The following is a 13,272-nucleotide window of genomic DNA, read 5'->3' as shown; positions in this document are numbered from 1 at the left end:
GTTCTTTTTTATCCTTCAAAAAATAATTATATCGGGTTGGTTACGGTTCAGATATTTATAACGGTTTATAATGGTTTAACGGTTCGTTACGGTTCATTCCGGTCCCTGATTTTAGATGAAAAAAAGTAACTGAATAGATGTCAAATAAAATTGATGGGCCAAATTTCCCGAGTGTATAGGTTAAAAGAAAAGATTCAAATATTTATTCAATTTAGTCATTTCCAAATTAAAAAGTCAAAAAATTAATATTTAAATTAGCCACTTAGCCAAATTTTTACTTAGTGTTTGTATTGAAAAAGGGCGTTACATATGGCCTTATATAATATTATTTGGTCTAAAATAATAAATTATCCTAAAAAAAATATTTTTCAACGATTAAGTTACTATAATATCCTAACCTAAATAAGTAACAAATCACCCAGCCACCCTCGCATTACCGGAAGAGGGGCTAGCCATTTTTGTTTTTGGCGGGAAAAGGTCAAGCTTTTTGCTGCACCTCGTCCTAATCGGTTTACATGATTCTTAACCGAAATCATTTTTTCGTAACAATATATATATTTTTATTTGAGTATTAAAAAATAATTCTGAGCCATTCAAAGATTTTTTCTTCTTCTAAGATTTTGATATTTTAAGAATTTTCTTTCCTAAAGTGTTTTGTTTTAATTTTGAGTAAATTAAATTAGACACTTAAACAAATTATAAAGTTTTTACAAAAAATTAATGCTGTAAAGATTTCTAAAAAAATCGAACGCGTTCGCGTTCAAGTTCATTGAAAAAATCAAACGCGTTCACGTTCAAGTTCACTTTCAAATCACGTTCACGTTCATGAACCGTTCATAATTTTATGATAAATTATTTTAAAATTTAATTTAATATAAATAAACTTATATTTTTTGATAGAAATATATTAGCCATTTTAAAAAATAATATATTGATAATAAAATTGTAAATAAAATATAATATAGCGAATAAAAAGATATTTTTATTATAAAAAATTATTCTTATTAAATTTTATTAACAATTGTTTTCATTTATCTGATAGACAGGAACACTTGGCAGTTAAAACGGCATTAGCTACAATAAAAACGTGCTCTACAGGCACAGATGAGGGGATTGCGGTATTATACTTAATAAACAGCTCTTTTAAAGTGGACAATTAATTAAAAACAATTATTGTTTTGTTATTTGCTTCAAAAAATTGAGATAAGTTATCCTCCTCCAATCCATTCTCTTCTTCCTCGACAAAAAAAAAGGATATCTGGAAATTAACAGTTCCTAGGGTTTTCAAAGCATTTTTTTCCATAACGCTATAAGTTTATTTTTAATAGGTTCGTTCTGTGAAAGTTTTATCCATGGCAATTGAAGTTTGAATGCTGGATGTATAATTGCAGAAAGAACATATTGATCCTTATATATATGTTCAAATCTTTAAAAAAATAAAATATATGTAAGAGTGATAGGTTTAATACCTTTTATCAATCCCATTTAATACGGCGTCTATCAATGGTTGACCATATTTGAGGCCACTAATTTTTTTTAATTTTAAAATAACTATCGTTATTGTTGGGGTCAAATATCCCAAATGCATTATTTCTTCAAATTTAATGATTTATTATATAAAATAAAATAATTAATATTACAATCAAATGTCGTTTTAAATTGGAATCTGAAGATTTTGACAATATAATACTTTTTGGCCATATTTTACACTTGGTAAGCATTGAATTAATTCCTTCAATATAGGATGTTACTGTAAAACATTTATCATTTTGGCCATGTTAATGATAATTCATCTGATTTTGCCATTCTTATGCTAATCTATTAAATTAAAATATAAACAATAATATTCAAATTAATAAACTATGTGTTAAAAAAAATGAAATGTGAAAAGGAAATACACAGCCGATTAAAAAATATAAATAATTATTTTTTTTAAAAATTCGGAAATATAAAATTTTTCAAATAAATAAAAAGAAAAAGTATTTTTAAAATTGAACGAACGTTAAATTAGAACGCGTTCGTCATAAAAAAGGAACGCGTTCACGTTCAAAGTTCGTCAAAAATAAAAGGAACGCCGTTCATCATTTTTTTCAAAAAAACGAACTTCGTTCACGAACGCGTTCGTTTACAACACTACAAAAAATTGACATTATCATCCGATATGGGTGAATTCGGACATCTTATTGGAATAATGGAATAACACACAAAAATCTATTACAATTATATTTTTTACTGGTGTAAAAATTCGGATAGCTCAGTTCATCTCATCAAAATTATTCTTAAGTTTTAAATTATATATAGGATAAATCAAACAATAAAAAGCGAATGAAGATTATTTTATCTATTTGTTTTTAAACCCATTTATCCCTAATGCTTGATATCGAACAAATATATATTTTAAATATATCTTTTCACTTTACAATACTTTCCTTTATAAAAAAAATTATACTAATTGATATCAATAATCTTTCAAATAAATTCATAAATTACAAAGTTTAGTCTATCTCCTGAATTTTAATTTTTAGACATTAAACTTACTTTAAAAAAAAATTAATTATCGGCGACTTAGAATCGATTTTATCGGCAAAATACTTTTCTCAAGTATCGAACAAAAAGCGAAATTTCTAAACACCCCAATTTTCACATAGGGCAATTGTAATACCACAATTTTTTAAAATAAATACTGACAAAATTGAATAAAATACCGACCATGTAATATGGTTATTATTAGTACTGACCTATTTTTAATAAAAACTACCCATAAATAAATAATAAATCTTCTAAATTGGCCACTTAGACTTTCTTAAAATTGATTAGGTTATTTCTTAATTGTCATTTAGGTATTTCTAAATTTGCCATTTAGACATTTCAAAAGGTTTCTCTTAAAATCGTCATTTTTAAGAATTTCTAAATTTGTCATTTAAACTTTCTTAAAATTGAGTAGGTACATAGAAATAGTAAATATGTCATTTAGGTATTTTCTAAATTTGTCATTTTGGAAACACACCGTTGCAATTTTGGGCCATAATTAAATTTGTCAATTGTAGTTAAAACTAAGTTATTCAAAGGCTCTTCTAATATTTTTGACGGCCAGGGAGCGAAGATGAAATCTACGATTTACAAAAAAATATCATATAATAACAAACTAAGTTCTTCATCGTCATTTTTTAAAAAAGGAATTCGTAAATCAGCTTGGAACATGAATTTCATGCAATATATTATAGTAAAATATAAAGAATTTGCGACAGATTTAAATTACTACGATTCCGTTTTAAATGTATAATACATGAAATTTGGCGTCCCCCTTAAACTTAAATAGCCCCACTCACTCTCTAGCTTGCAATGAATGAGGAGATTTTCTAATACGTATTTATTTAAAAGTTTATTACATGTATTATATATGTATATATTATATAAAATTGAAAAAATTAAATATCATAATTATAGTATTCATAGGCTTGGTAAATGCATATTTTAAATTTATATCTAAAATCTTATAAAAGAAAATGAAATTATAATTTAATTCTTGTTTGTAAAAAAAACAAATATAAAATAATAATAATATAAGCTAAAAAAATTACATATTTAAAACGATAAGGAAATGTATGTATTTAATAAAAATATTTTTACAAATGATTTAAAAAAAAATAAATAATTTCGCGATGTGCAATATATATAAAAAAAAATTATCTTCTTTATACAAAATGAATGATTTAATTTTAAGTAAATATTATTTCTTTTTTTAAAAAAAAATAAAAAGAAAAGACTTTTTATAAAATAAAAATTAACAGCTTTTTGATTGCGAAGCGTTTAAGGCTTAAGTTTATGTGTTTTGTAGAAAAATAAAATAAATATTCAATAACTATTCAAAAAAAAATGGTAGAATTTTATTCAGTTCAAAATCCTCCAATGAAAAAAAATAATATTTTAGGTTTAAAATTAAATTATGCAAGTAATTTATTGATTTTTCCCGCCGGCATGATTTTTAGTCGTATCGTTTTAAATTTATAGTTTAAGCGGCGGACAAGCGAAATAAATAATATTCATCGATGATAATAGCTTATAAAATATTCATAACTTTAAAAAAAAATAAATAAGATATTTATATATATTATTTTTTTTTTTTAAAAAAAAAATACAATAATAAAATTGTTGGAATTTTCAGGGTTTTATATCAAGATAAAATATAATTTAAATTTATATATATTTTTTTAAAAAAAAATCAAATGATAAAAATTTTTTTTGGATATTATAAAAAAAATTATTATATAAAATTCGATGATCAAAAATATAGTGTTTGTTAAACTGTTCATATAGCCGAATTTTATAAAAAAACTAGGCTTAATAATATTATTTAAGCCTCTAGATATGGCCAATAAATGCTGAAACCTTTCTGGCATTTGTGGGCAAATTTTTAAGCTTGGGTAATTTGCGGTTTGGCTAAAATTTTGATAGCCATTTTTTTAAAAAAAAGCTAAATTGAACCATTTAACAAGACTACTTAAAATATCACAATACAATAATATTATGTTGTAATATTTAAAATTTCGAATGCAAATAAATGTAAATTTTTTATAATCAAATGAGAAGAAGAAAAAAATAGACATAACATGATTCAATAAATTTTAATACGATTGATTTAAATAGAAATGCAAATATAAATGAGAATCAATTATATAAATTTAAAAAAAAATTCTTACAAAATTTGCTTGTAAAAAAAAATTTAAAAATAAAACGAAAGAGATCTCATAAAACTATTTGACGAACGAGAAAATATTTAAAATTTTATATTTTGCAGCATTAACTTAAAAAAAACAAGAGAAGTCAAATAGACTCAAAAAATGATAAAATGCTATTTTGTAATTGGAGGAGTATCATGGTACAAATCGGTAAGACTTTTAGCTAAAATGATATTTTTAAGGACATGTATCTATTCACTTAGACAACTATGATTATCTATTTTTCATCACCTGATCCCATTTTTAAAAAATATTTCATCTCTTGAAGGACCTCATGGTCAAGGGGGGATCCTGTGGATGAAGGTGCTCCCGAGTAACGGAAAAATCCAGGTAAGAAGCTATATAACGCGCGTTTAGGGCGTCTAACTCATTCAAGTCTCCGCCGTTCTTCGTTCGTCCAAATGGCGCGTCGGATGTTTCCTCTTCGTCCTCCAACTCCGATATAAGAAAAGGGGGAAGGGGGATAGGGTGGCTAGCCGGGTTCGAGCCTAGATCGTCGAGATCAAAATTCAAAAAATTTGGGTAATGCGGATCGGCGTAATTCGCGGCAAAATTACTGATGTTATTTTCGGGATTGGGTGAATGATGATGATTTTGATTTAAGAGGGACGAGGAATGGGAGGTGCGATTTGATTGGGCCGAGTCTTGGCCTATGGCTACAATAATAATAAACATTAAAGGTTTGGAAATTGATATTTAAAAAAAAGGATTAGATTGCATCATGACGCGTTATCAATTTATAGATAGACCACTTCATTCTGAAAAGCAACTAGGAAGATTCTTTAGTATTTGCTTAAAGATGTATTTCTCTTATTCTTTTTAAGTCTAAAAATAACATTTAATCCAGACAATCTTTTTAGAAAGTTCTAAAAAATCAAGTTAAGACCAGCCTAAGGTTTACGTGTAATGTACAACTGAGTTAAAAACTACAATATGGTTAGAGCCAAAGCCTAATGACTTAACCCTACCCCCTAAGTTAAGCCTCAGGAATGGTCATTATGCATGGCCAAAGTTTGGTAGTTAAACAATACTACCCATGAAAAGGTTACTAAGTTAATTACAGCACAGTTGATTGTGTATTAACCCTTCATTGCAGAGGTGCGACCATGCAGACCCCAGTCATTTTAAAAATGTTATTTTAAAATTCTTTCGATATTTTTGCCTGAATCTTTTAGTAGTTTAACATTTTTAGATAAAATATGTGTGCAAAACTAATTTTAATTTTTTTCAGTAGTTCAAAAGTTTTTTTGGAGTTTGGGGTCACATAGATCCCACCTGAACTTTTTTCCCAGTTTTTGCATTGATATATTAAGCATAAATAAACCCCTTTTTACATATATCATTTTTATTAATGAAATGTCATGTTATATTAATATTTGGACCTTTGATAAACATTTTTACATCATCAATTTTATTTATACATTTTTTTTTCTAAAATAATTTGTCACTTTTTTGATTTCCTCCCTAGACAAAAGCTATCATATGATGATAAAATAAATTATTTAAATAACAGTTAAAATCATTAAATTATAGTTTAATATATTAAAATATGAATGCTACAAATTAATTTGATTTTAATATATAGTGTTTTTAAATCGGGGTCTGAGGGTATCCCACCTATTCACTCGATAGATTTTTTTTCATCCATTCAATGAAGGGCTAAAGCCCTGCATTCAACAAGCTTGTTTTTGGGAGTCATGTCAAAAAAAAAATTTCTGATATTTTTTTTTATAGTTCCCATTTCATTTTTATTTAAAAATGGCGAATCTATTCAAATAAATATATCTTATTTTATTTTGTTACAAAACACTTGCATATTTACATTTTCGCTTTGAGTAAGTGTCAGACGCGCGCTCAAAGTCGAATTGTGAATGATCCTTAACGCAATACGGACTTTTGTTAGGTTTGAAAGAGGAAAGCGACTGCGATGATATATGTGTTTTTGTTTATATTATATATTCCTTTAAAAAAAAATAGGATGAGTTAAAAAAACACAAAAATAAACAATGCAAATATTTAAATATAATGAGTCAGTCAGTCATTCCATGTCAAATCAATATTTGGGTATTTGTATAAAAGCTATTGCACTCATAATAAAAGTATAAAATTTTAGCACCCTGGCTCTTGTTTTAGTAAATCTTTAATTGAAGGACAATCGGTATGCGTAAAATAGGTCATTTTCCTATTCCTTCATCCTTGATATCTTCAAAAATATTAGAGCTAGTATGCTAAAATTTGAGAATGCCTTTATATATCATCAAAAGAAAGTGCCATGTAAAGAACATTTTTTTTAAAATTCTATACCCTATGCTTTTTTAATTTTTATCGCATATTTTCAAATGAAATGGTAATTTTAAAAAATATCTCTAATGTAAAAATTTCTTAAATGTTCAGTCAAAAACCATTCCAGCTTAGTATACTTTATGCTTTAATGTTTTATTAGATATATAACATAAAAATAGTGAAACATGATCGATTTGACATGGAATGGACCAACTATAAAAACGGATAACTTTCGAATTTACAAAAAACGTTTTTTTAAAAAAAATGATTATGTTTTTGTAAATAACTTATTCCAAAATAAGATTTTTTTTGGTCTCGTTGTTAATGGGCATTTAAGGGATATTTTTCAGGACCGAAACCTAGGCGTAAAGGACCATTTTTAATTGTAAACCTTATTAAACATCTTTTAGGCCGCATTCATAGTGAAATTCCATCCAACATTATTAAACAGCTGATCCATTTTAAAAATCTGCATAGATCAATTCTTCATTATTAAATATTTATATTCATTAATCTGATTTGAATTGATCTCTAAATAAATCCTTAAAAAAATCGTTAAACCGTGTCGGATCGGAACCCATTATGAATGCGGCTAGTGTTTGCAACGGTCCGGTCTTTTTTTTCTAAAATGGGACCGGACCGATGGACCGTTAAGTCAAATGAGACCGGACCGTGGGACCGTCGGTCCGGTCCCACCTAAATTTTTTTTTTATAAAGCTACAAAAGTTTTATTCTGCATTTAAATTTATTAAAAATGAATAGTTAAATTACCCTATTAATATTTCAATTATATCATCAATTCATTTTTATTATATTATACACAAATGCCTAATCAAAGAAGAATATAAAAAGTAAACTATGAATATTGAATTTAAAGAAACGGAAGAATATAAAAAGTAAACGATGAATTAGATATTATAAAGTGTTAGGCATTAAATAATCATATTTTATATGTTCATGTACATACACATTAACTATAAAGCAATTTATAGTAAACTTTTATATTCTTTAATCGGTCTTCGATCGGACCGGACCGTGTTGTTGGACGGGACCTACCCATAGGACCGAAAAGTCTAATAAGACTGGACTGGACCGTCGGTCCGACCGGACCGTTGCAAACACTAAATGCGGCCTTAAATACATAATATTTATGCGCCATTTTAAAATATTCAAATTGTCCTTATATATATTCAGAGTGCTGAGGTATAAATCTTAAATCTGGCCCAGATATATTTAAAAAAAATTACTTACGGAATTCACCATTATTTAGGCCCGCTTTGGGCAGGGCATGCAGGTCTCTGGAAATATATATATATAAATTCTTTATTACCGGTTTTCTGTCGATTCCTTGGGATATTGGTTCTATAGCATCGAACCTGCTTCCGTATACCACATTTTCCAAACCATTCCCGTTATTACAATTATTATTATTGACTATATGATGGGTATCGAAGGAGTTCTTCAAATGACTATGCCCATGCTCCCTCGTAAGCTTATCATCGTTTATTCCGTAAATAATTTTAGGATCTTTGAGGTAGGCGTCGGTGGCGGAAATGGGTGGAAGACTGGCGAAAGATGATCCGGACGGGGGCCCACTATATGCCGTTGACTGCTGGTTGACATTAGCCGATCGAACAGAGCCTCGGTCCTCGATAGGGACACTTGTTTCATCGTTATTTCTCTCGCTATCCTCCTCGTAGCTATTATTCTATTCGTATTTGAATGTTTAAAAAAATATATCACTGATGGTTAACTGAAAATTTTTGATATATTCTTTATCTGCAATATTCTTCAGATCCAATAAATTTGGAAAAAAAATTATTAGGCTTTTCTATTTTTTTTCTTCTTTCTTTAAAATTTACATTGTTTTTAGCCATTCGAGAGAAGCAATACTTTAGTCGATATGAAAAGGAAGAAAAATTTTAAAAACAAAAACTTAAATATCCCCTTAATGCAGAGAAAATCGATTTTAAAAGAATGCACATAACAATTTTTTTCTAAAGATGAAAAATAATCACGTGTAACAAGTTACTTTATTTAGGGATGTAACTTGTTTTAACAAAACTCGAATTTACTGTACTTTAAAAGAATAAATAGTATTGGCGTGAACCATCCTTCTAAAAATATGGCTCAGATTAAGTGGAATATTTCATTTTTTTTTAAAATGTAATACATATTTTTTTAAAAAAAGTTATTGAGCACTTAACCTTAAATTTTAAAAAAGGATTTGAGGGGTTTCACGTTAACAGTCCTGATTCGGTACTACCAAAAAAAACTATTGTGCAGACTTTGATAAAAAATGGGCGGTAAAATTTGCTGACGACACTAATGAAAAGAATATACTACATTATACAAGAATTTCTTATCCATTATCAATGTAAATTTATATCTATCTACTCAGAAGCAAAATCAGATGGATCCGAGTAATTAAACAAATTTAGTTAAACATATATTTATACCTTATCAAAGGCTGGGACCAAGCTTTTAGCCGATCTAGCCCTAACTAGCACTGATTGCTTCGTGTTTTTATAGTTCGGCTCGTAGCCCCTTTTCGTTTCCCCGTTAACGTTATATGTCTGGGACAACAGCAAACTATACATATCTCTCTCAGATCTATGGCCGGCCATATATTTAGTATCACCGCCGTTAGCGTATAGAGGATTATTGTAGATTTTGCTTCCAGGCGTTTTAGAGTTGGGGCCCTTAAATTTCTTGTTATTTCGGTTGATTTGATTCGGTTTATTGCAATTCCTTTTGTTGACGGATCGCGAATTTTTTAACGGGGAGCGGTTTTGTCTATTCTTGTCGAAGGAGGCTATCCCATCTTGGTCGTTGATTATAGGCGTACCTGGGTATGGCGATTATTGTGAAGATTTAATATTAATTATTTTTCATGAGATGTTTACTCCCCCCCTTTTCCAAAAATGAGATAAATAGAAGATAAGCGAAAGTTCAAAATAAATCTGTCTAGATTTAGAATGGGGTATGTCTAAGTTCATCAAACCCCACTCTTTCCCTAACGCGCTAAAACATATAAGGTGATAAACGAAACTGTTATCTATCATGGCACCTAGCGTTTCCAACTGTGAATCGACGTTCTCGTCTTCGAGCCTTTCTTCCACGCCTCCAATCTCTTCTTCGTGACACGGAACCATGGTGTAGGTATTGGAGGAGAACGGGTGGTTCATTAATTTTCCGTTATTTTTGTTATCACTCGTTTTGCGTTTCCTACCGAAAGTGTCGTAATAAAATAGATTCCTATTATTGGGAGCAGCTAATGGAGGGTTATGGCCCATATGCTCGAGTCGGGTATTCAAGATGGGCCTAATGAATGCGAAAATTATATTAAATTTCAATACAATATGTCAATAAATGTGCCATGAAATCTGATAGGTGAGCCGATACAACTTTTCAGAGACTTATCCAAATTTTAATTCATCCAATAGTAGGTTTCTACATGTCTAAATAAAAATCACGCATGCGCCTGTATTTTAATAATTAAGGTAACAATTTCCTTTCTTTTCCGCGCATCATTTTTTTTTAAAAAAAACACAAACTTAAAACATAAATGTAAAATTATTTTTTTTAACGAAATTCCAGCCCTGAGAAAGTTTGAAAGAAATCCGATTAATTAAATTATTTTATATATGAAACGCGCCAAAAAAAAATAAAATAGCTCATTGTTCATGTAATAGAAATTGCATAATAAAAAATAAAATAAACTCCCTAGCTGGTAATTATATTATTTATATCTATAATTACCATGTTAAAAGATTTTAAAATCCCAATCTTTCTTTCAATTTTTGTAAACTATAAAAGGTCATTAAAAAATTTTTTTAAATTATATTACCAATTTTGATTCATTTCGTTTGAGACGTCAATGACTTCCCCATTACTGGTAATTATGGAATTCGCCGCAATAGGCGTTCGATGCAACGCTTTATAACTCGTTCCGTTGTAACCGAGGGAAAGTTTGTTTAGAGTGGCTACTCCTTGGTTGTTTACTAAATATGTATTTTACCAAATATATTATATTAGGAAATTTGTGATACATCATGCAATGTTGGGTTAAAAAAAACAATTTGCTATTTTTTTAAGGGTAGCTTAGAAGGTTATAGGTATGCTATTTCGACCCTCACCCTGAGACATTTTTGGGCTAAAAACAGCAGCGACGATTTTGACAGTGATTTCTACAGCGGGGAAGAGGGGGGTGGGATACTGTTATATTAATATATTTCTTCATTATTGTCTAAAGCGTTAATTTCATTTTGACTTATTTTTAAAGTTGAAAATATGACACATCGTTCGGAATACACATTGATGCTAACATATAAAATATAGGTTTACACTTTCTTTCTTCCCATATTTGTCATATATTTTCTTACATTTAATTATACTTAGCCCTTTTTCATTCCCTTAAAAATTTAAAAAATTTTTTGTATCATTTTAAAAGTATGAATTTCTTCGAAATAATATTAGATAAAAATTTAATATTCTTATAAAATGTTGAATTGAAAAGTTACATGTTTAATTTTTTTTAAATGATAAAATAAAAACAATTTATTTTAAAAAATTTAAAGAAGAGTGGGAAGGGAGGGGGAGGTCAAAGTTTACAACTATCGCTGATTCCCTTTTCAGGGAGTACAAAAACCGCAGAATTTGGGGTTAGTTTATAAAGAATGGTATTAGTATTAGAGATCATCGTAGCCCAACCCAGTTTGCCCAGAGGAAAAATATTTTCGGACCGAACACAGCCTTATAAAAATTAAATATATATCTTTTCATAATTAGATAAGCTTAAAATAATTTATTTTTTAACAAAAAAAAGGATTTAAATATTACCGGTCATATGATTATTATTCCTATTTCTTGGCAGAGTGCTCAAATGGTGCTCGGTGGTAGAAAAAATTTGATGATTGGGATTCGTGAAAGGGAAGTTCGTGTTGTTATTAATGGTGTAATTGGTGGGATCTATGGAGAGAACGATTGAATTCGGCCTATTCCTTTTGAACGGGTGGTATCCATTTTGATAATCTTTAAAAATAATAGTAAAAATAAAATCTATAATAAATCTTACGATTCCACCCATCAATACCGGAAATAGTGAACGTTTTAGTAGAGCCTTGCACCGGATATTTTCCAAGTCCGATCCGAGGACATTTTTAAATCAAGGTCCGTGAGCGAGTCTGCTAAAATGTCTCAAGTTCGGTCGGATTAGAACTCAGGTGCAGGGACCTAGTTCTTAGAAAAATCCTCAGTATCACGAATTTTTTTTTCCCACAACTGCATATAATTTCCATATGTGACCCGTTCGCTGGTTGAATTAAAATTTTTTGACAAAACTCTTTAAAAAAAACTTGTCATTTTAAAATTTTTCCAGAATCAGAAACATGATATCATAAGCAAACGAAAGCCTACGTCCAACCAAGCCCGAAGCCCCCAATTTTAAAAAAGCGACTAGAACGCAATTCTGACTTAAAAAAAACCATTATACTATTGTGATATACATTTTTTAAACAATTATCTTTCTTCATTTTAATGATCAAATATTATCTATCTATCACCCAGTGCTACCTTTCCTATTGAGGTTAGGGTAAAGTGCGAATATAAAATGGGTCATTTCAAAACTTAAAAAAATTATGCACTGCCAGCGAAAAGAGAAAAAAAAAATATAGTTAATATATAAGATCGAATATAGCTATTAACTTTGGTATTTGTAATCTTCTCTAAAGGATCTTTCACCACCAATGACCCCATTCTGGACTATCAAATGTTCACGCTCGGCTGAAATGGGACTAGAATCAACGTTTTTGTGCCCGTAATGGTTGAGAGGGCTATTGTAGAGCGAACAATTATTACGATCATTATAGATATTGAAGGAGGTTGTTTCGGTGGCATTGTTAGACTGCATATTTTTAAGGTCCAGGTTATTGTCATCTGTTCCCCCTTCCCTTTCGCTAGGAAATTCGAAGGCGGACACTTAGGAATACGAAGTTTAAAAATATATGTTCTCATAATTATTTAGATAGACAAAAATGTCAATTTTAAAATTCTTAGTTTGAAATGCTCTCCTCTGAAATTTTTTTAACTCACACTTTTTGTTAAAAATTTAGGACAGTTGCATTAAAAAAAAAAGATTAGAGTTAAACGAAAAGTGTATTTTTAAAATAAAACTTTGGGCATAGAGCCGTAAATTTTTTTTGTCGTAATAAATATATTTAAAGGTGACATGCATGATTGACATCAATAA

At 29.0% G+C, this 13,272-nt stretch overlaps 1 protein-coding gene across 3 annotated transcripts in view; it reads right to left on the bottom strand.

The window, feature by feature from the left end:
• Positions 1-4,742: 4,742 nt before the first annotated feature.
• The window catches only part of LOC135929898 (uncharacterized), a 43,192-nt gene continuing 34,662 nt past the window's right edge, over positions 4,743-13,272 (bottom strand). For 2 of the 3 annotated variants that reach the window (XM_065466637.1, XM_065466638.1), the window contains exons 16-23: positions 12,729-13,001; positions 11,865-12,056; positions 10,873-11,026; positions 10,075-10,346; positions 9,482-9,870; positions 8,353-8,730; positions 6,562-6,661; positions 4,743-5,395 (exon numbers count right to left, since the gene is read on the bottom strand). In XM_065466637.1, coding sequence (XP_065322709.1) covers positions 4,995-5,395; positions 6,562-6,661; positions 8,353-8,730; positions 9,482-9,870; positions 10,075-10,346; positions 10,873-11,026; positions 11,865-12,056; positions 12,729-13,001 — 2,159 coding nt within the window. In that variant the 3' untranslated portion in view covers positions 4,743-4,994. The remainder of the gene's footprint in view (positions 5,396-6,561; positions 6,662-8,352; positions 8,731-9,481; positions 9,871-10,074; positions 10,347-10,872; positions 11,027-11,864; positions 12,057-12,728; positions 13,002-13,272) is intronic. The other variant, XM_065466639.1, reaches the window with a different exon arrangement.

This window comes from Gordionus sp. m RMFG-2023, chromosome 5, assembly GCF_954871325.1.
Source record: "Gordionus sp. m RMFG-2023 chromosome 5, tfGorSpeb1-WG-v2, whole genome shotgun sequence".
Taxonomy (NCBI): Eukaryota; Metazoa; Nematomorpha; class Gordioida; order Chordodea; family Parachordodidae; genus Gordionus; species Gordionus sp. m RMFG-2023.
The sequence above is the reverse complement of the archived record's forward strand: the minus strand, read 5'-3'. Positions and strand labels throughout refer to the sequence as shown.